The sequence below is a fragment of the Magnolia sinica genome, chromosome 17 (genome assembly GCF_029962835.1).
Source record: "Magnolia sinica isolate HGM2019 chromosome 17, MsV1, whole genome shotgun sequence".
NCBI lineage: Eukaryota > Viridiplantae > Streptophyta > Magnoliopsida > Magnoliales > Magnoliaceae > Magnolia > Magnolia sinica.
Genome location: NC_080589.1, coordinates 17,762,230 through 17,786,480, shown reverse-complemented (window position 1 = coordinate 17,786,480; position 24,251 = coordinate 17,762,230). Strand labels below are relative to the sequence as shown.

General features: G+C 41.5%; 1 protein-coding gene across 1 annotated transcript; it reads left to right on the top strand.

The window, feature by feature from the left end:
• Nucleotides 1–9,794: 9,794 nt before the first annotated feature.
• Nucleotides 9,795–11,369, top strand: LOC131231207 (UPF0481 protein At3g47200-like). The gene has a single exon (XM_058227321.1). The coding sequence runs from the start codon at nt 9,907–9,909 to the stop codon at nt 11,122–11,124; it is 1,218 nt and encodes a 405-aa protein (XP_058083304.1). The 5' UTR covers nt 9,795–9,906; the 3' UTR covers nt 11,125–11,369.
• The last annotated feature ends 12,882 nt before the right edge of the window (nt 11,370–24,251 follow it).

Below are 24,251 nucleotides of genomic sequence, written 5' to 3'. Positions count from 1 at the left end.
CGAGGATTGATCAGCTGGTGGATAGCACGACAGGGCATGAACTCCTTAGCTTCATGAACGCTTATTCAAAATACAATCAAATTGTAATGCATCAATCTGATAAATCTAAGACCACCTTTGTCACTGACAAAGGTTTTTATTGTTACCGTGTGATGCTATTTGGTTTGAAAAATGCTGGGGCAACTTATCAAAGATTAGTGAACAAAATATTTGTTTGACAAATCAGTCGAACCATGGAAGTATACATTGACGACATGCTCGTCAAAAGCATACATGCGGCCGACCATATAGCTGACCTAGAAGAAATGTTCTTGATCTTACACAAGTTCCAAATGAAGTTGAATCCGAGCATGTGTGCCTTTGGTGTGAGCTCGAAAAAGTTCCTCAGATTCCTAGTTAGCCAACGAGGGATCTAGGCAAATCCTGAGAAGATCAAGGCATTGCTCGACATAGAGTCTCCAAAAACAATCAAAGACATACAAAGGCTAACCGGACGAGTAGCCGCACTCAACAGTTTCCTCTCTCGAGCTACCGACAAATGTCTCTCATTCTTTAAACAACTGAAGGGATGACAAACGGTGGATTGGACGAAAAAGTGTGAAACAGCGTTCCAGCAATTGAAGTCTTATCTCGGATCTCCATCTCTCCCGTTGAAACCCGAACTAGGGGAAGCTTTGCTGTTATATCTCGCAGTGTCCGACGCCACGGTTAGCTTGGTTCTGATACGGGAGCATGAAGGAAAGCAGCTGTCAGTCTATTACGTCAGTAAGACACTGTTATCGACAGACATAAGATATCCACTCCTGAAAAAAGTGGCCTTAGTCCTGGTAATCTCCTCGTGACGACTTCGGCCATATTTCTAAGCTCATATCATTGTCGTTATGACCGACTTCCCACTACGTTAGATCCTTCAGAAACCAGAAGCATTCGGCCGACTTATGAAGTGGGCGATCGAACTCAGCGAATTCGACATCCAATACAAGCCGAGAGTAGCAATCAAAGGGCAAGCCGTGGCCTACTTCATCACTGAAGTGACACCACAAACTGATCCAATGACTGTGCATGTCACTAAGCCTATTAAGGCTAAGACAGCTTCTCCCGAGTCAGCATTCGACCCAATTCCTTGGAAGCTGTATGTCGATGGCTCCTCCAACTCAAAGGCAAGCGGGATAAGAGTCGTCTTGGAAACTCCCAATCAAACCCACATACATTATGCCTTACGACTTGGATTTCAAGCCCCGAACAATACAGCAGAATATGAAGCTTTATTGCTACTCGCAGCCAGTTTAGGTGTTACTCATCTCAACGTCTTCAGCGATTCACAATTGGTCGTCAATTAAGTCACCAGTGTGTATCAAACACGTAAAGAGCAATTGAAAGAATACATAGAGAAAGTCAAAGAGTTAATCGATGAATTTTAATAGTGTGTAGTCACTCGGATCCCTCGAACAGAAAACGCCAAAGCCGATCTACTAGTAAAACTTGCCTCTGCCGACGAAGACGACATACCCAGGTCCGTTCCAATCGAGTACGTCGCTAAGCCAAGTATCACTGACTCAGTTAGCTCGACCATACACACAATTGATTTGGAACCTACTTGGCTCAATCCGATCGTCCGATATCTCGACAATGGAGAGTTGCTCGAAGATCGTGCAGAGGTTCGACGATTGAAGATCCGAGCTTCCTGCTACACCATTATTAATGGGATGCTATATAAAAAAAAGTTTCTATGCTCCGTTATTACAATGCCTAAATCCCGATGAAGCCAATTACGTACAACGAGAGATCCACGAAGGGATCTATGGAAACCACTCAAGGGGGCGATCACTCGCGCACAAGGTCTTACGTCAGGGATACTACTGGCCGACCATCCAGCATGATGCTCGTAAGCTAGTCTAAAGATACGACAAATGTCAACGGTTCGCGACCATTCCGAGGTAATCCCCGGATGAGCTGACTCCTATGACTGAGCCTTGGCCCTTTACTCAATGGGGAATAGACATCATTGGACCACTCCCTATGGGGAAAGGCTAGACCAAGTTTGCTGTCGTAGCGGTGGATTATTTCACAAAGTGGGCCGAGGCGGAGCCATTGGCACAGATAACCGAACAAAAAATTACGGACTTTATATGGAAAAACATTATTTATCAGTTCGGGATATCCCGGACTATTATTAATGACAATGGGAAGCAGTTCAACAATAAGAGCAATCGAGAGATGTGCGATAATCTCGGGATCAGAAATGTGTACTCATCGCCCCATCATCCTCAGATGAATGGATAGGTTGAGGCGATCAATAAGATCATCAAACAGCATCTTCAAACCAAGCTCAACCGAGCTAAAGGAGTATGGGCTGAAGAACTCCTGAAGATACTGTGGGCATATCGAACCACGGCTCGAACCGCTACGGGAGAAACTCTTTTCTCCCTCGCTTATGCCTTGGAAGCCGTCACCCCAGTCGAGATCGGGTTCCCTTCAGCGAGAGTCAATTCGTTCAATGAAAAAGATAATGAAGAACTCTTAGGCCTGTGACTCGATCTTGTAGACGAACAAAGGAAAAGAGTTCGATTACAAATGGTGGATCGGTAACAACAAGTAGCTCGGTTCTATAATGCCCGAGTTAAGGTCAGGCATTTTCGAATCGGGGACATGGTCCTCCGAAAAATGTTCCTCAATACCAAGGAAGTTAGCGCGGGCACACTGGGACCCAATTGGGAAGGACCCTATGTCGTCTCAAGCACCATCCGAATAGGAACATATAGATTGAAAGACCTAACCGGGCAATTACTATCTCACCCTTGGAATGTTGAGTATCTAAAGATATACTACCCTTAGGTCAACCAATTGAATATGTAAGAAGACTCAAAGATGACAAGCATGTAAACTGAGTCAAAATGAATAAAGAAAACTAAGTATATCCATTCATCAGTATGTTTGTTACATCGAGTTACATCTTCCTTCAGCATTACATTGATGGAGTAAAAGGGTTAAAGGCAAAAGAAAGATTGGTCGTGACGTGCGAGCTTCTCCCTCGGCTGTAAATACCCTCGAGCCTGCCCTGAAGCTTGGTCTGCTTAAAGTGCTAGTGTGAGTGTCAAAAATCAAGCTCCAAGGTTCATCAGGAGCTAACTCAGGAGGTGGCTTAGACTCAGCTACTACCACCACTTTGAGCAACCTCTGGAGTTGCCTTGGACTCGACTTCGACACCAGCTGTAGCATCAGCAGACTCGGCAGCTTCAGCCTCCGGGCCCTCAGAACCAGCAGCATCGTCATCAAATTCCGAGAGATCAAGGTCAGGAAAGGATTGCTTCATCACTTAGATACATTCGGCGTACCCTTCCTGATACAAGCGATCCCTCTCTTCTGAGAACTCCTAAGACTTAAGAAAAGCCTTTATGGCCTGGTCCTTGGCCTCATCTTTGGCCTGCTCAATGACTACCCCGGCCTCAGCCTTGACCCAGGCTAGCTTATCCCCGCAAGAGGCATGAGCTTGAAGGGCTCGCCAACTCTCATCTTGAGCCTCTTTCAGTAATAAGGCCACGTGGGTACACTTGGCTTTGGCATCCTCGACAGCTTTTTTGGCGAGACTCAAATTACTCGACAGTGTGCCGGCTCAAGTCAGAGTGCCTTTGAGCTGCATCTCTACCTCCGCAACTCATTTCTCAGTATCAGCAAACTCTGAACTTGCCCTAAGAACGCAAGGGGCAAACTGTAAAAAGAAAATTTGAGGTCAAAACTAAGTCGCCGAGACAAAAGGGAAACCACTTAAGATGACAAAAATCAAAGACCTTACCTCAAGCAGCACCTTCGTCGCGTGAGTAAGAACCCGCTCGAGGGGGAGCTACGGAAGCCAGCATAATCCTTCTCTCCCCCGTGAGAGATGGCCCAAGGAACCATGGCCGACACGTCATGTTGAAGGGACGAAGGCTCCTGTTGAGTCATCTCCCCCCTGAGGTCTCCCCTCTCTGCTCATCTCTCAGTTCCGAGACCCGCTCTACAACGAGTCCTGGCTCAGGAGCCACGTGGGGCTCGGCAAGAGCTGCGCCCACCTCTTTCGTCCTCTCCTCTGGGTCAGAGAGTACGACCACGGTAGGGATGACCAGGGCAGGGGCGACCGAGGCGGATGGCCCCTTAGCCTTTGGAGTCGTCTTCGGCTTCTTCGAAGGCCGAGTCTGCGACAGAAGCGCCAACCTCCAAGGAGCCTTCATTTTGGAAGCTGGTTTCAGAAGGGGTCGAGCATCAACCATATCTGTATCTGACAAAGCACAGAGTTAGAATAAAGTTCAAGGAGAATGCATCAGATCTAGGAAAAAAGAAAAAACCAGTGAATACCTATCACGGTCGAGTCTAAACCCAAGAGAAGAATATGCTCTGGCTGTAGAAGAGTCTTCCAAGATCGATCCTCCGGACTTAGCGTTTTTAGATCTTTAATTCGAGCTAGAGCACCAGCTTCTAGCTTTGGCCTTTTCTTAGGAGTATCTGCAGAACACATTCAGTCAAACTTGAAAATATCATAGCAAGAAAATACAGAGAAAGGACATGCCGAGTCACCTGCTTTAGAAAATGCCCGAGAAACACGAGGTTCGAAGAGCCCAGACTCGGCAGTCTCTCAAAGACCGCAAGCCCAGAACCATCTCTCTCCAATGTTTGTTGGAGGTAGGGGGTCGGTTATCAAAGAACCGCCCCTGTTCAGCCAAGCACTCAAGAAGTACCAGCAAGGCTGTTGAGGGTTTGTCCGTACTTGGTACAGATAGAGGAACTCGTCGATAGTCAGTGGGAGCTGCTCTGTTCAGCCCACAACACTGCACACCCAAACAAGTTCCTCCACCCGTTCGGATCTGCCCGGGAGCGATTCGGAGTCGGGAAAGAAAATTCCGAGCAATGGGTTGGAGGGACAGACGCAAGCCACATTGCATAGCGACTTGAAAAATCACGACCATCACAGTAGAAGGATGGTCGGGTAACTCACTCGGGAGGGGAAGACAAAGAATAACTAAGTCAGGGACATGGTACCCGACTCGAATTCTGTCCAAGTCCGCCTCAGTTAAGACCGAAGGGACCGGACCCCTCTGCTCGTCTCCAACCTCTCCTCCCTTGGCGACCTCCCCTTCCTCGTCTACCAATTTAACGGCCTGTACCAATCCTCTAAGAGGAACCAACTCAGTGGTTTCCTCAAACTCCTCATCCTCTTCCTCTAAGTCTTCCCCAGGAGGATTAGGTCTCCTAGGGGCAGTCGTCAGTGACACGCCACCACCAGAAGGACCTGCCGAAGCAGGACCCTCCGCTGAAGCCCCAGACACTCTTTCAGAGAACTGGAAAGCCTCATTAGCACCAATTGTCATCTCCGTCAGCAATGAGGGCGATTCCGAGACATTCCAGAGATATCTTATTTCATCCTCATCACCGAAAATTCCTTTTCGGGAACTTGAAGAATGCATTGTCATTAAGATTGAAAAGGAAAGGGAGGGAGAGAAAACTCACCGGAGTGATTTGAGATGGTTTGGAAACCCATCCAGGTCTTCCTTTTATAGGTTATGGTGGCTAGGGGTTATGGTCGAGAGACTTAAATTTCATTAAGCCATTTCTGTTGGAAAACTAGCCGTTTATGGCCGTTTCACATTGTACATGGCACTAATGGCACAGTTGTTACAGTTTCTGCTGCAATAGCTCTTTTCAGTCCCTCTATATATACTGAGGGATATCCGCAAAGTGCAAAGTGCGCCACTAGCGCCTCTATAGCCACACTGCCTCACATGCCCACGCCCTAGCACCGAGCCCGAGCCCGTGCCCGAGACCGAGACCGAGACCAAGACCGAGTCCGAGACCGAGTCCGAGTCCGAGTCCGAGTCTGAGACCGAGACCGAGCCCGAGCCCGAGCCTGACGCAAGGTCCATAGTCCACGGACTAGGTAGGTAAATATTATAATACTCCACATCCTTCATATAAACCACAGGTTTTTCTCTTCTCTTTTCCATGTGGGACTATTCCCAAAAACAAGCAGAAAAGTGTTTTTTTCAAAACAACTTTTTATTTTATTATTAAAATATTTTTATTAAAATCTATTTTTCAGATCGCGTAGTTTAATTTCTGCATTAGTTTTATTTTTATTAATTTATTTTTTATTTTCACATTATGGTTTGAACCCTCATGGTGGGCCCTGCCGCCTGGGTTGTTGATTTATTTTTGCTTTGTGGACTGAACCCTCATGGCCGGCCCTACTGCTTGGATTGTTGGTTTATTTTTGCTTTGTGGATTGAACCCTCATGATCGGCCCTGCTACCTGGGTTGTTGATTTATTTTGCTTTGTGGATTGAACCCTCATGATCAGCCCTGCCGCCTAGGTTGTTGATTTATTTTGCTTTGTGGACTGAACCCTGATGGTCGGCCCTGCCGCCTGGGTTGATTTATTTTGCTTTGTGGACTGAACCCTCATGGTCGGCCCTGCCGCCTGGGTTGATTTATTTTGCTTTGTGGATCGAACCCTCATGGTCGGCCTGCCGGTGGTTGATTTATTTTGCTTTGTGGACTGAACCCTCATGGTCGGCTCTGCCGCCTGTGTTGTTGGTTAAGTTTTTATTTTTATTTTAAGTATCATACTTACTATTTGAATTAGTGGTATTTGTTGTGTGGTGTGGATGGTTTATGTCCCGTTGGAGTAGGGATCAAAACAATCGACTCTTCTCCGAAGGCGGACTAGTTACAGGCCTTGATCATTCACTTAGAAGAGGCACTCAACATCACTTGGATTCTATGAGAGACCCAGTTGATAATCCAAATCCAAATCTGCCAAATCCAACTATAAATCAAAACAGAGAAAATCAACGTAATCCTCCTCTTGATGATGAAAATGAAATGAAGTTCATAGGAATGTGTTAAACCAATCATGAACTTTACGTGAACATTTACACCATGAGAGATCAACTTTACTATCTTGTATAGTGTTCCCTGCTCACACAGGGAATATTGATTTTAAACCAGGTGTAATTCAATTAATTCCTAAATTTCATGGCTTGGATTTTGAAAGCCCCTACTTGCACCTCAAGGACTTTGAGGAAGTAATTACAACGTTATAAGTAAATAATGGCAATAGGGATGTACTTAAGCTTAAGTTGTTCTCATTTTCTCTAAAGGATTGGGCTAAAACATGGCTCAACTCTCTAAGACCTAATACCATCACTTCATGGCAAGCCTTAAGTAGAGAGTTTTTGAAAAAGTTCTTCCTCGAGCACAAAACAAATGCACTAAAACAAAAAATCATGTCATTATCCCAAAAGGGGAATGAATTATTTTTTCAAGCTTGGGAGCGCTTCAAAAACATTCTAATTACTTGTCCACATTATGGTTATGAACCATGACATGTGATTGATGCTTTCTGAAAGGGGCTCACCATAGATACTCGTCAGTTCATAGAGATGATGTATGATGGAACCTTTCTTGACAAGGATCATAATGAGGCTTGGAATTTTCTAGATATGTTAGCAGAGAATACACAGACATGAGGTGTCTCTACTAAATCAGACTAAACTAGACCCATTCCTAGAGAGAAAGCGGGGATGTATGTCCTAAGAGAGGAAGACGACCTTAATGCAAAATTTGCTGCATTGGCTAGAAAGGTCGAAGCCTTGGAAATTAGGAAGGTTGATATGGTTAAAGCAAACACTTCCTTAGGTAATTTTTATAGCATTTGTGGTGGTACAGACCATGACACAAATGATTATCCAATAATCTCAGTTGTACAAAATATCACGCATGAGCATGATCAAGTAAATGCTATAAATAACCACCAAAGGTCAGTTATGCAACTAATGGGAAACACATATAATATAAATTGGCGTAACTATCATAATCTTAGTTAGAAGAATAGACCACAAATTAATGCGCCCAATGCACCTCAAATGCCTCCACAAAGCTTTTTTGGAGCATCTAACAATGCACCATATGTGCCCCCACCAAAGCGTCATCTGTGGAGGATGCATTGACCACATTTATGAACTCTCAAGCTCAAATGAATCAGTCTGTAATCTAATCAAATCAGGAATTAAAGACAGTTGTGGCTAGGATTGAGACTCAACTAAATGCTTAGGAAAAAGACACCCTTCTTTCTCAACCTGTGCCAAACCCTAGAAACACACATTTTATTTGAGACTCAAATCTAAGTGAGCTACATCATGAACAAGCTAAGGCCATCATTACCTTGAGAAGTGGAAAAGAGGTCGATAACAAGATAATGCAACCGGTAGAAATACCGGAGGATGAGCCATTGTCTTAAGAAAATGATGAACCGGCTATGGTTCAAGAGCCGCAACAGCAAAAGGATAAAGAGACTAAGTCATATGAGCCTCCAGTTCTATTCCTATCTAGACTTCGGAATCCAACTGTTCCCATGAAGTATCAAGAGGTGTTGGATATGCTCCAAAAAGGTTACTGTCAATATTCCTTTTCTTAATGCCATTAGACAAATTCCATCATATGTTAAATATCTCAAGGACTTGTGCACTGTAAAGAAGAAATTAAATATGCACAAAAAGGCCTTCCTTACTGAGAAAGTGAGCGCTATCATTCAACAAAGGGTCGTACCCAAATATAAAGACTCGGGAAGTCCCACTATTCCTTGTATTATTGAAAATTTTTAAATTGAGCATACTTTGCTAGATTTGGATGCAAGTGTCAACTTAGTACCTTATTTAGTTTACAAATAAATGGGGTCAGGCGAGCTTAAACTAACCACAATTACACTCCAACTCATTGACCGCTCTATTAAGGTACCAAGGGAAATTTTAGAGGACATGCTAGTCCAAGTGAAGAAATTATACTTCCCCATGTATTTTATTGTACTAGACATTGAATCATGTGTAAATGCTAACACTCAAGTTCCCATCATTTTAGGCCGTCCATTCCTAGCAACTTCAAATGCAATCATAAATTGCAGGAATTGAATGATGAACTTGTCTTTTGGTAACATGACTCTTGAGCTAAATATTTTCAATCTATGTAAGCAGCCAATTGATAATAATGAAATCCATGGGCTGAATTTCATGGACTGCTTGATAGAAGAAGAGGAATTGGAACCTATTCTGACTAAAGAATTGATTCAAGTCTTTGGGGATTTGAAAAATTCTGATTTAGAAAAAGTGCTTGCTGAAATTTGTGATGATAATAAGAGCACTACCATCCAAGACATTGGTATGTACCAATGGAGACCGCGCACTCAAATCCTATTTATCGAGAACTCGCAACCTCTGCCATCACCAACTAATATTCCAAAGCTTGATTTAAAACCACTACCAAATGAGCTTAAGTATGTATACTTTGGTGAAAATGATGGCCGATGTGGATATAAATAACACACACCTAACTTGGTGACGTGAACACACCATAGAGGTGGGTGGTGTGTAGCACATGACGCAATCCACGCCTTAAATTCAGATGTGAGGTGAGAATAGATGGCCAAGAGGCAGCAAGCACTCAAATCAGTGTACCGGGTATACAATGTCCACAACTGATACCGATATGGAGGGCATATCGTCGTCGAATGAGATATTGGCCCAGAAAGCCGCATTGGCCACGTCTGGTATCGGGACGTCCCAAATGAATTTTGCGAATCGGCATGACGACCCAATAGGCACGGGGGGAGCCCTCCCGAGGAGTTTGAACTCAGGTGGGCATGAATCTATAGAGGAGATTCTTCCAATAGCCAATTCCACGAGTGAATCTACAGTTGGGATTGATCCAGTCGTCAATTCCATGAATGAATTACGCGCTGCATCCGTTTCCCACCTCGGATGTGGAAATCCTCCCACCATCTATAGAGTCCCACAAAGCATCCGACAACCAAACTGGCCTGCTTACGAGTCCCAGATCCTCTCAATCGGCCCATACCATCATGGCAAAAGGACACTACAAGGTATGGAAAAACACAAATGGCGGTATCTAGATTCGATCCTCGAACGCAATCCCCTAAAGACATTGAAGGACTACATCAACGAGATGGTGAAATGGGAGTATGTAGTGAGAAGTTGCTACTCTGACGATGTATACTGGGAACGCACTGAGTTCGTGGAAATGATTCTGCTTGATGGTTGCTTCATTGTAGAGTTCTTTATCAAGCTAAAAAAGGATTTACTCGAGATGGACCCATTATTTAGTACGAGTTGGATGTTGGTCCTCATTGGGTATGATATGCTGCTCCTCGAAAATCAAATTCCTTTCATAGTTCTGTTGCGTATCTTCGAAATGGCTATCCTTGATACGCACAAACCATTCAAGTATTCATTAGTGGAGCTTGCCTTTGATTTCTTTTTTAATTTCTTCCATGAAATCATGCCTTCTGCTTATAAAGTCGTGATGATGGATTGCATCCCTCGTCCTCATCATCTGCTCGATTTGTTCCACTGGTATTTGATACCGACCCAGACTCTTAACAACCAGTCCAACCTTCCAATATTCAATCGTACTGTTGAATCGAAGAAACCATTCTTCCTCTCGAAAGTTTTATTTCCATGTTCAAATTCAGCCAAGTTGCCCATTAGTAACCATCAATCACCACTATTGTCGCCACCGTCAACCCCCCAAGTAACTTCAAAGATGATCCCTTGCGTGGCTGAGCTCCAACTTGCAGGGGTCAAGTTCAAGAAGAGAGTGGAGTGGAGTAGCATCTTGGAGGTGAAATTTAGCAATGGAGTGTTGGAAATCCCACCACTGTCCATAAATTCCTACACCAAAACTCTCTTTCGGAACCTTCTAATGTTCGAAGAATGCTACCCAAAAGCTAGAATCTGCTTCATGACTTACATCGTCTTCATGGATTGCATCATCAATACGTCCAAGGATGTGGCGTTGCTCCATCGGAATGGGATCATAAATCATTTAATGGGAAGCAATGAGGAAGTGGCTCACCTATTCAACTCGCTTGGCTATGGGCTATTTGATTTCCAGAATAATTACCTTTCGGATCTATACAAGGATGTGGAAAAACATTGCAAGACGAAATGGAACATGTGGTGGGCGAGCTTGAGACGCAATTATTTCACCAGTCCTTGGGCCGGCCTTGCTACGTTAGCAGCTGCCATCGTCATTCTGGCCACCATCATTCAGGCGATCTTCGCCATCCTTTCCTATAAGTGACCCCGTTCTAGTTCTTGATCATCATATTTTAATGGTTATACATCCTAGGTCTCCTCGTTCCATTATCTAGCATCTGTTATTCATGTAGCATGTTTTAATATGGTTATGCATCCTAGATCTATTGGTTCCATCATCTAGCTTATGTTCTTCATGTAGCATGTTTTAATGGTTATGCATTCCTAGGTCACGTCATTCCGGCCATCATATATGGCTCATGTTCTTCATGCAGCATGTTTTAATGATTATACATCCTAGTTTTAATGGTGATCTTTAGAATTACTGCAGATGATTTTGATATTTCTTATTTGTAATTTTGCTATTATGGTTTCTTTTTAATATTGTAAGTTGTCCCCAATCATTTCGGACCAGGCAAGTCCTCTGAACCCTATCAAGATCGAGTTGACTTGAGCCGGTTAGTTATGACGACTCAGATAAGTCACCAGCTGTGGCTAGCAATGGTCAAAGGATCCTGATGGGAACAATCCCATCTGAATCGTGTACCGGACTCGACTCTAACCGGGTTCATCACATGGACCTGACTTGAACCTGACCTGATTTTTAAGCGAGACTAAAAGGTGGGACCCAAACCCCACTGGTTTTTAACAGGTCTAATAAATGGAAGCCATACCCCATTAAAATCAGCTTGGTCCATCAGGTGGTAGCACCGTAAGCAAATTAGGTTGTACCAGGCCATTGTGGGCACCACGAGATATTTGGATGATATCCAACCCATTCAAGAAGTGAACCCCACCTTGATGTCCAAAGAAGGCAAATCAAGTCATCAAGTGGGCCACACAAAGAAAACAAAATAAAACAAACCAAAAACCCCGATGATCTATCCATGGTGGGAGTTAATAAACCAATGGTCTAGATTACCAAAACATAGGGCCACTTCTAAAAACTTAAAACCCATCTATATACAGTGCAAAGATGTAGGATGGGAAGGTGGTGTGGTGGTTGGTGGACATGGAGTCTCTTTTGAGTTATATGGGGTGAGAGAAACGATGGTTGTTTTGAAAATAGATCTTGGCCTATAGGCCTGGTCGTTTGAAAGATGGAAACGGATTGGCTACTGACCCGGGCCCCACCATGATGTATGTGTTTCGTCCATGCCGTACACCCATTCTTCCATATCATTTTATGATATGAGCCCAAAAATGAGAATGATCCAAATCTCAAGTGGACCGCATAGTGTTGATTAAATGCCCACCATTAAAAACTTCTTGGGGCCATTTATTACCTAATAAACAGGTTAGATGTCAAGCAAGCATTACAGTGGTCCTTAGGAGGTTTTTAATGTTGGACATTTAATGACTACTGTTTTCCCATGGTGTGGTCCATCTGATATTTGGATCCACCTCAATTTTTCGATAAAGAACTAAAATTATCGTTCAAAATGGATGGACGGCCTGGATAAAACACATACATCATGGTGGGTCCACGTAGCACCAACCACTAGCCACTTGGCTGGTCGCAGCGTCACTAGCCAAACTGCGTCAAGAAAGATTACTTTGGAATGGTTGAATAAACGTCTACTTTCAAGGATTTGAACACTTGTTTTATTATTCTTTTGTAATTGTTTTGTTTTTGCTTTGCATTGGAAAAAAAAAAAAAAAAAACAACCATCTATACATGTAGATTCATGTGGTAGACAGTTTAGAAAATGGTGGTGACTCACATGTGGCACCCATTTACAATTATCTGGACCATCGTCAAATATTCATAGGTGGATTATGTCTCTAAAATGATATCTGATAAATTAAGCCTAACCGTCCAAATGAAGGCTATCAAATGGACGGCTGAAAGTATGAAGTCTAAATTCAAAGGGCAAAATTAGATTGTTGGTACCAACTTCTCACTGCAGATTTGGGTTGTGATCCATCACAGTTAGGTCACATTCAGACGGTCCGGATTGCCTTGTAGGGTTGAAGAGTCTGTCACCACCATTTTACAATGGTGCAAAACTATCCATGTATTCCGTGTGCGCTGTGGTGCAGATTTGACCATGTAAACCATCAAGATCTGCATAATTCGGTATAACTGCTACTTACGAAATCCATGCTATTCGAATAATGGAATCATTACATACAACCATAGTATACTAAGCTTACCATGCTACACTGTATTTTCCCATCAACCTGTCGACATGCATGACATCAGAACCGTGGAAAAGGTGGGAAACATAATGAAGATCATCTAGTAGAAAAATCAGCTGATCCACTTATGAGATGGTCCACACTTGTATGTTGGATTAGACATCATCCGTCCATTCATTTCGATGTTGATGGCCAACTGATGAGTGAACAGGCTTGATTTCTGTGTCAGGTGATCTTCATGACATTTCCTACCATTTTCACGGGTCAGATTTCCTGTCCACGAGACAGTGGAGGAAGAAAAAATGTACCAAGGCGGGCTTAACATCATATAGTTTGCATGAAAATGCGAAGGTTCCATGAAAATACTTGACTCTTTCTCCGACACAGCCTCTCATATTATATTATTAGAAAAGGGCCTGTTTAATTACCGCATCGATGCAGATGTTGACTGCTTAACTTTTAATAGCTGGAACCGAGAGGATAGCTATGTAGGGCCCCCTGTGATGTACATGGCTTATCTACGTAGTTCATCCTATATGTCACCCTCATTTAGGCCATGAACCTAAAAATGAGGCAGATCCAAAGCTTCATGGACCACACCACAGGAAACATTGGAAATTGGATGCTTACCATATAAAAATTTGTGTGGCCTTCTTAAGTTTTGGATGAAGCTGATAATTGTGTTTATCCCTTATCAATGTTTTTATGACTTCATGAACAGATTAGATGACAAATAAACATCTATGTGTGCCCAATGAACAAAATAACTTTCAATGGTGGATGTTTAAGGCCATTGTTTCATGTGGTATGAGCCACTTGAGTGTTGCATCTGTCTCAATTTTAGACTTAGGCCCTGAAATATTCTGATAAAACAGATGGACGGTGTGGATATGTCATGCACATCACATTAAAGTTCACAAATTTAAGTCTACTTTTTTAGATCAATTTTCGAAATGAAAATACACCTGAAATTTCAAACAGAGTTAAAAAGATAATAACGAGCCTTTTACGGAGTATTTCCCTGATACATGATAAATCAAACAGACCCTAACCTATGATGTTAGTCTTTCGTAGGGTGCATGATGTAATTTCTTGTTAAAGTAGGTCTCCTCATCTCTCCTAAATACACGTGCCTTGGAGGAAACGCTGGATGATCTAAGCCATTCATCAGGTGGGTCCCACCGTGAACATAGCCCAACCAAATTATCAGACCCAACCAACATCAATCTGATTTGTATCTCCCATCTCTTCTCACTCATGCGCATGGCACCAGCCATTAACTAGCTGAAATAACTCCAATGCTTTCAAGGCATTTGGATGGAAGCAGAAGTTTTAGTATGACATCACTTATCCAGTACAACTGGTATTGGAAACTTTATCCCTAGTTTGTCAGATAAATACCAACTGGTATTGGAAACTATACTCATGTTCAACTCTAAAAATCAAAGATTAGGATCATCGCTTAAATTACAATTATGTGATAATAGCTTATGGGAGTAATGAGAATATGGGACAGCTCAAGACAATAACCATTACCGCATGTGGACCCATAAGGTGACAACACAAGCTGGATCCCGATCCATGACAGGCGCAAAACGGACACGTCCCTGAAATTAAGTATAGCCGGTGTGTGTGACATTGTCCTGCATAGAACCCACCTAGGATTTGGGTGAATGGCTAGTGAGGTGGGTTGCGAGTTTGATTCCCTTCCCCATGATTTACCTGATGCATGGACATCTATGAGTTTGATTTCCTTTCCCATCATTATTTATCCAATGCACGTTGTTTGCGGCTTAAAAGAGGCAGGGATACCATGTAGTTATATAATATATATATACACACACACACACAAACACACCACATACACCACAACCAATCTTGACATATTAAAGGTGCCAACATGTAAAGGTAAGCATACGAGCGAAGCACGTTACCTGTGCCACCAGTGCTAATAATAATCCTCAAATGCCTAAATAGGTAGGGTTAGTCCTTTGTACATTGACACTGACGCCATGCTCATTTTCTCTTCTTGTGAAGAAGAACTAAGGTTCTATCATATTTCTAGGAAATATTCATTTTTAATAAAAATAGTCTATTTTTATTGGAAATGAATATTTCCTAGAAATCTGATAGAATATATATATATATATATATATGGCTAGATAAATTGGGGCAAGGATGAACATGATGAGGTCGATCACCATCTTCCTCAAGGATAACTATTTCGAATCCATGGAGCTTATCTGGATTCCTCACAAAGACTTCTTGAATCCACGAGGAAAAAAAACAAGAAAATAGAAATAGTATTCATGAAAATTTGTAAATTGATTGATAGATGAAATAAATGAGTTTGCACCCTTGAATTAAATTATAACTAAAATTCCCTAAAATTCGTAACTTACTATAAATAGTAAATTTTCTATTTATAGTAAGTGTCCCATGTAGCTTAACCACGTTATTCTCCTAATTATTCTAAACACTTTTCATGTTGGGCGCAACTCTTGAAGCCCAACGGATGAGGAGTTATAATCAAAATAAAACTTACATTTATAGCAAAAACGGAATTAAACATATAATTCGGCCGTTCATATGATGGAATCTCGCAAATTTGGCATGGGAAACCCAGCATCATTTGGCTAAAGTAGCTAGTCCTACCCCAAAATCATATATGGTACGTCGAGTAACTCATTCCGGTTTGCGAGATATAGTTATTTTAAGGTTCTGACGGTCTTGATGATTTCTGCCTTTGATCGGACATTCTCTAATCCATCTTGGACATGAAAGTGTCCGCAACCCGCTCTACATCGGTCCCCTCTACTTCAGAAGAACTTGTTCTCAAGTTCTCGTTCTGCTTCGGTTCATAATACTCGATTTGGTGCGTCGTAACGATACCCGGATAAAAAGTTATGATTAATTTACGGTCCACCTTCTTTTGGTCCAACCACGCTAAGACTGTATTTGTGACACGTTCTATATTAGACTCCTCCGCTTGGAAAAAACTCATTCTCAAGTTACTTAATGGACTTGGTTCATGATTCCGAAATAACTTTTGATGCCGATGTTTATTAGCTTTTTTCTTGTACTTGGCATTAGACTCTTGAGATGATATAATTCATGTACTCATGCTCTCCTTGACTTGGCTAGTATCGATCTGTTCCTTCACTTCTGCCTTTTCACATTCCTTCTGATAATATGGGCAATTGGGCAAACTTATCCCTGTGACAAGATTAATGTAGTTTTGTATATCTCGTACGGGAAGCAATTTATTAGGGAGTTCATCAAGCACAATCGCATTGAATTCCTGCACCACTGGTTTCAAATTCCCTAGGGTGTTCACAAGCTCCATATATTCTTTCTTTTCAACTAACGCATATACAGGCTCCATATATTCTTTCTTTTTAACTAATACATATATAACTCTTATTTCCTCAGATTGTTTAACAAAAGCATGTTTAGTTGTGAGAGACTATTCCTCAACTTTAGAAGTCTTTGGTTGGTCCTCCGTTCCCATAGAGATGAATCCAATCTTTTTACCGTCTTTAGTAAATTTAAATGCGCTATCTCGACCTCTATTTGTAGCAATAACATCAATATTATTTTGTCATTGTCGATCAAGTAACATATGACAAACTTCTATGTGGACTACATTAAAAAGTACTTTATCCTTATAATTTTTACCAATTGAAAATGAGACAGTGCATTGTTCGATTACCTCTGTTTTGTTAACCTCTTTTATCTATCCAATCGTGTACGGAGATGAATGCATTTCTGTTTTTAGTCGCAGCTTTTCCACAATAATTTTCGACACAAGATTATCATTGCTCCTGACATTAATGATCACATTACAGACTTTTTGGCTTACAGTACACCTCGTTCAAAAGATGTTGTCTTGCTGTAATTCTATTTTTACATTTAGCATGTATAACTAGAGTTGGGTACAATCCAACGGATCGGATTTGATCGAACCGGTCGGATCCAAACCGAAGGTCAGGATCAGGTCGAATCGAGTTGGCCCAATCAGATCCGAATGAAAAATGAGTCGAGTTCGAGTTAGTGAGTAATCCGAACTGAACTGATCCGATTCGATCGGAGCCAATCCGATCTGATCCGGTCAAGTCCTATAAATACTTTTTTTTTTTTTTACTTTTTACTACCCCTCTACCTGAACGAATCAAAAACCCTAACCCCTCTCTTCTCTTCTCTACCCAATTGAGCGGCGCCACACCATCTACACCCATATCGATCTAAACCCACCACTCAGCTCGTCAACCCGTCCCTACCTTCTCCACTCATCATAGATTCACAAATAGGTTCATTTATTTTTTATTTTTTAAATTTGTGTGTGTATTTTCGAGCTGTTGGTCCACACTGGCTCGCAGGTGGTCCGGTCGAGGTCGGGACCCCACTGGCCCTGGCTTTGGCTTGCTGTTGGTCTGACCCTGGGTTGTTGTTGGTTCAGCCCTGGCTCGCCGATGGTCCGACTCTGGCCCTGGCTTGTTGGTGGTTCGGTGGTCCGGCCCTGGCTCGCCTAGTGGTCCCACCGAACCCTAAATCCTACCCTAATCCTAAACCCTACCCTAATCCTAAACCCTAACCCTTAACCCCTAATCCTTAACCCTAACCCTAACCCTTAACCCCTAATCCTAAACCTAAATCCTAACCCAAACCCTAAACTTAACCCTAACCCTAACCCTAAACATTAACCCTAAAGTTAAACCCTAATCCTAAACCTAGATCATAACCCAAAACCCTAACTTAAACCCTAAACTTGAAACCTTAACCCTAACCCTAAACCCTAACCCTAAACCCGAATCCTAATCCCTAAACCCTAATTCCTAAATTGTAAAAGTGTTTAATTTATTTGAAATTTTGAATTAAACAATTAGTAGTTAATTTGTTGGAATTATCATTTACATTGGTTTTTGGTATTTCTATTTACATTGCTTATTGCTTATAGATTACTGCTTAATATGTTTGTATAATTAACTAATTGTATTACATTGCTTTTTTGTTAATCTCATTTTTGTGCATTGTATAGTTAGCTTAATATGTATTACAGTGCTTTTTTGTTAATATCATTTTTGTGCATTGTATGGTTAGCTTAATATGTATTACAGTGCTTTTTTTGCTTAGATTATTATTGTGACTTGTGACTTGTGACTTGTGATTGTGAGTTAGATAATTAATTGTCCATTTGAGGATTTCTATGTGGCATACATAGATATAATGTATTTTTGGTGGCATAGAAATCGCTTAAATTATCTCATTTTGGACAGTTCAAGGTTAGATGGATAATATGCTTTCATATAACCTATTTAAATGTTCAGACCTGATCTGCGATCTATCACCTCATTTCTCTCTGGATATGTTTCTTCCGTTTCATTTCTAATAACAAATATCTTTATAATACTTAGATATTTAGTTTCGGAATGTAACGGAAGATCCACTTATTTATAGAGGTATGGGGAGATGTTGCCAGATTTTTGGCATGGACGTTTAAATGGAAATATAAAAGTATTACAATCTATCTAACCTTGGATGAGTAACTAATTTAGCTTATGATTGTGAGTTAGATAATTAGTTGTCCATTTAAGAATTTTTATGTAGTCATACATAGATATAGTGTGTTTGTGGTGGTATAAAAATCGCTCAAATTGTCCCATTTTGGACAGTTCAAGGTTAAATGGATAGTATGCCTTCATATAACCTATTTAAATGTTCATGCCTGATCTGCGGTCCATCTCCCCATTTCTCTCTGGATATGTTTCTTCTTTTTTATTTTTACTGACAAATATCTTCACATTGCTTAGATATTTAGCATCAGAATGTAATGAAAAATCAACTTATCTGAAGAGGCATGGGGAGATACTGCCGGATTTTCGGCGTGGGCATTTAAATGAGAATATGAAAGTATTGTAATTTATCCAACCTTAAATGGGTAACTAACATAGAATTTATTATAACTCTTTTACATTAGATTGCTAATGCTAATATGATTTAATATCTTTCAACTATTAGATGGAAAGTGAGGGTCTTTCCAATACCCCTAGCAGTTTGTTAATTACATCACTGATAATCTTAGAAGATGAAGGATTAAGTCTAGAAGATGAAGAGGTGTCAATTGATTCTAGTACCTCACAGTCACATATTGGGGGAAAAGTGAAAAAAAAGAAAGAAAAAAGATCGGTGGTACAGGACATTTTTGAAGAAGTAACCCTAAAGAGCGGCACCGTGAAGATACAATGTTAGTACTGCAAGACTCAATATGCTAAGCAAGCAAATGGTTCAATCATAACTCTGAAGAAACATAATTTGAAGTGTCATAAAAAAGTGAGAACTCGGACCTCATGGCAACAGGCATTTTCATTTACCCAATCTTTAGTGGGTTCGTTGCAGGGTACATTATCCATTTACAAGTATAACAAAGAGCTAGTGAATGAGTTGACGACCAAATTAATTATTACCGATGAAAGACTATTTCAGATAGTAGAGAGTCTTGCTTTTGTCGAATTAGCCAGATGCCTTAACCCCCAGATACAAGAAGGTCTCCCGTACAACAATAAAGAGAGTGTGCATGAAGATGTATGAAAACGAGAAGCTCAAGTTGAAAGAAGAATTGGAATTGATTTTTCAAATTAACCCGACATCAGATTTGTGAACGGCATTCAATCAATGAAAGGGGTATATGTCACTAACTGCTCATTAAGTTGATGTCGAATGGAGGCTCTGCAAGAGAATCATAAACTTTCGTTATCTTGCTCCTCCTCATAGTGGATTGATGATTTCAAACTGCATGTACAAATGTCTTGCGGAGTGAAAAATTGAAAAGAAAATCTCTTCAATAACTCTAGAAAATGTCTTTACAAATGATAGCGTGATAACAAATTTATGAAACCAGTTTAGGCCTACCAATAACTTGTATTTTTTTTGAAAGATATTTCATGTTAGCTGCTGTGCCCACATCCTAAAGTTGATTGTACAAGATGACCTTAAAACAATTGAGCTAATGATCGAGAACATAAGAGATGGTGTGAAGTACATACGAGGGTTACCTTCACAATTACATACATGCAATGAGATCGTGAAGCAGTTGAATTTGTCAACTCAAAGAACGATGAAGCTGGACGTCATGACACGTTGGAATTCTACTTTTGAAATGTTGGATTCAATGATACCTTTCAGATATGCATTCTCTCATTATGCGGAGTGTAATAGTGCGTATCTTTGGTTGCCATCTGAAGATGATTAGTAAAGAGCTAAATCAGTTCGCAACTTCCTTTTAGTTTTTTACAATTGTATGATGAAATTTTAAGGAAACAAGTATCTAGCAACAAATATATTTTTACCAGAACTTTAGAAGGTAAAAGATGCCTTGCACAAAAGCAGTAGTGGACTAGACTTTTTACAATTAATGATCATGGGTATGCAGGTAAAGTTTGATAAGTATTGGTCTGAGTGTAGTCTGGTAATGGCTATTGCAGTCATTCTTGATCCTCGATGCAAGATGATCAGGTTGAATTCATATGTAGTAAGTTGCATGGTGCGATGAGTGCCCCCGAGGTCGATAAGATTCGTGATGCAATCAATGATTTACCACTACACATCTTGGATTGCGTGAGTTTTGAGGTGTATACACATCATGGTGGGGCACACCTCTTGAGCAGGTTGGATGTGGTCCACACGTCACGTGGGGTCCACCATAGAGTACCACTGGAGCCTTCTTTGATTGGTATGCAATCTATGGTGTTCTTTGATGAGAATGAAAGTGAGCCAGATGGTTGGACCTCAAACTCCATTTAACCCACTTTAGGATGGATTGAGTATGTGTTCGAGGTCCAATAGCAAATTGGGCTGGTCTTAGGATGATTGAAGCCGTTGTTCTGGCGGGCCACAACATTCAAAGGTGTTAACTCCTTCCATCATATATCTGGGCCTAGCAAGGCAGTAATTGGGCTAGGCTTTTGCTTCAACTGCTGACTGGCCTGAGCCGTTTAAAATAGGTCCTACACCAAGGCCCGATCCATTAATAGTCCTCTCATCACAGGTCTCATCTCTCTTCGGGGGTACCCAACGTACCTGCTACTCCCTACCTAGCCATGGTGCAGTCTCCTGCATCTCCACCGTAACTGGCAATGGTCCATGTGTATGGAACCATCTCTAGGGAAATAGGACTATTTATCTGGTGGGCCCCACTTGAACAGGCCACAAGCACAAAAGGACTGTGATTTGATAAACATAACTGACCGATCGGTGCAAGATCAATTCTATATTTCTCATGGTGGCCCACTAGGTCAATGGATATCAGTACCACTGCCGTCAAAGCATGCCATATGTGCGGTGATGATGAATGACACGAACGCGCTAAATGTGTAGTAAGTCCCACCATGGCAGAAACGGATTGGCTACTCCCCTTGCATGCCACCAGCCAATGGCTGATGGTCGGTGCTCTGTGGACCCCACCAAGATGTACGTGTTTAATCTATGCTGTCCATATATTTTTCGAGATAATTTTATGGTACGAGACCAAAAATGAGATATATATCAATCTCAAGTGGACCACATTACATGAAACAGTGTTGAATGAGCTTAGACCATTAAAAACCTTTTGCGGGCCATAAAAGTTTTGGATCAAGCTGATCTTTTTTTTCCCTTCATCTGTGCCTGTATGACCTAATTCAGATTGGATTTCAAATAAACAGTACAGTGGGCCTTAGGATGATTTTAATGGTAGATATCAAATCACTATTTTTTTCCTGTGGTGTGGTCCACCTGAGATTTATATATCTCTCATTTTGGGGATCAAGCCCGTAAATGATCTTTAAAAATGGATGAAAAACATACATCATGGTCGGGCCCACAGAGTGCCGACCACCAGCCACCGGGCTGGTGGCAGGGGAGTAGCCAATCCGTTTCCGGACGGGGATTAGCTACTGACAGGTTGAGCAGCGAGACTCTCTACTGAAGTGACGTAACCAAGTTCTGTGGGCCCACTATGATGTATGTGTTGTATCCACACTGTTTATCCATTTTGAGATATCATTCTATGGCATTAGCCAAATAATGGGGCAAATAAAAAGCTATTGTGGACTCACTATAGAAAACAGTGGGGAGAGTGATTCCTGCCGTTGAAACTATCCCAAGGCCCAACATGATTTTTATTTGAAATCCAACCTGTTCAAAAGTTAAAAAAGACATGAAATAAGGGAAAACACAAATATCGTCTTGATAGAAAACTTTTGTAGCCTTTAGAAGTTTTTAATGGTGGACGTCACTGTCCCACTGTTTTATGTACTGGGGTCCACTAAAGCTTTGGATTTAACTCATTCTTTTGATATTATCTTAAAATGATCTTTCCAAATGGATGGACGGTGTGGATACAAATTATACATCACGGTGGGGCCTACGGAACTTGGTGACGTCACTTCATTAGTGAGTCTCGCTACTCAACCTGTCAGTAGCTGATCCGCGTCAAGCGGATTGCGTGTTTTGTGCGCCACACCACCGACTTTGGTGGTGTGTTGACACCACCAAGTTCTGCGAGCCCCACTATGATATGTCTTATATCCACACCGTCCAGACATTTTGAAACATCATTTTAGAGTAAGTACCCAAAACTGAAGCAGATAAAAATCTCAAGTGGACCACACCATATAAATCACTGGGGATAATGATGTCTACCATTGAAACCTTCTTTGGGCCCACCATGATGTTTATTTTTCGTCCAACCTGTTCATAGGTTTTCAAAAAAACCCGAATGAAGGGAAAATAGAAATATCAACCCGATCCAAACCTCTGTGGCCCCAAGAACTTTTAATAGATGTTCAATCCCCACTGCTTCACTTGGCGTCGCCTATTTGAGCTTGGATCTGCTTATTTTTGGGTCCATGTCTTAAAATGATGTCACACAAAATAGATAGACAGTGTGGATATAATACATACATCATGATGGGGCCCACGTTACTTGGTGATATCAACACACCACTAGGCAATCCGAAAACATACATGCAGATAAAAGGCAGGCAACGCACAGGAGTAAAGAAATTACAGTTGGTTGGTGTTGTCTTTAGCAACATTGCAAGAGTGATCTCATCACGTAAATGCCGTATGTAAAAGCCAGGGCTAAATGAACATTAGGTGGGCCATATGTGTAGAAAATAAATCAAAAATTATAATAATAATAATTTTAAAAAGGAAACAAAAAAAACCAATGGTTCAAATTCTGTCCACATGTGGCCCACCTGATAACGATATTTTCTTAATTATAGACACGTGTGATGCACACAAATGCTATGGGCTGATGAACTAGCCCGCTCTTCAACACGTGTGAAGAGAGTACACTTGAGTGAGTGCAATTAGCGTTTCTTGGCCTGAAATCTTATCCAACGGATGCTATGGGTCGTCTGAGCACGGTGATTTTAGGATGGTAGGGGCCACTAGAAGAAGAACAATTTCAATCACAAAAGGGCCAGTTGTACAACGCTGGTACCATGCAGCATACTAGAAAAGCATGCTATTGCCATAAACAAGAAGTGAACGGATCACATACACCCAACGGTCCACAACTTGTGGTTGGAGCTGAACACAAACCAAGCCAGCTCGGTTAGCTCACTTAATTCGGCCTAATTTAGCTTGGGTTAGTTGGGCTTGCTCAGACTGTTGTAGCCCAGCCGAGTTAGAAATCTCAGCTAATTTCAAAATAGAGGAGGGAAAATGTTATTTCACAATGGGCAAAAGAGGTTGCAGGCTTTGGTGGGCCCCACATGGTGTTTATGTAAAATCCATCCTGACCATCAAATATGTCACCACAAATTAGGCCCAAGCACCAAAAATCAACCCGTTTGTGTCTCAGGTGGACCACACGATTAGAAATAGTGTATACAGCAACACTCCCCATCCAAACTATTTCCCTTTGTGTGGCCCACCTGAATAATGGATGGGCCTGAAGTTAGGCCTCAGGCCCAATTTTTGGTGTGGTATCAAATGGTTGGAGTGGATTTTACATAATAATCATGGTGTGCATGTAAATATCAA

What these genes read in the sequence shown, in the direction of transcription:
- LOC131231207 (XM_058227321.1), top strand. Translation starts at nt 9,907, where the DNA reads ATGGAAAAACACAAATGGCGGTATCTAGATTCGATCCTCGAACGCAAT.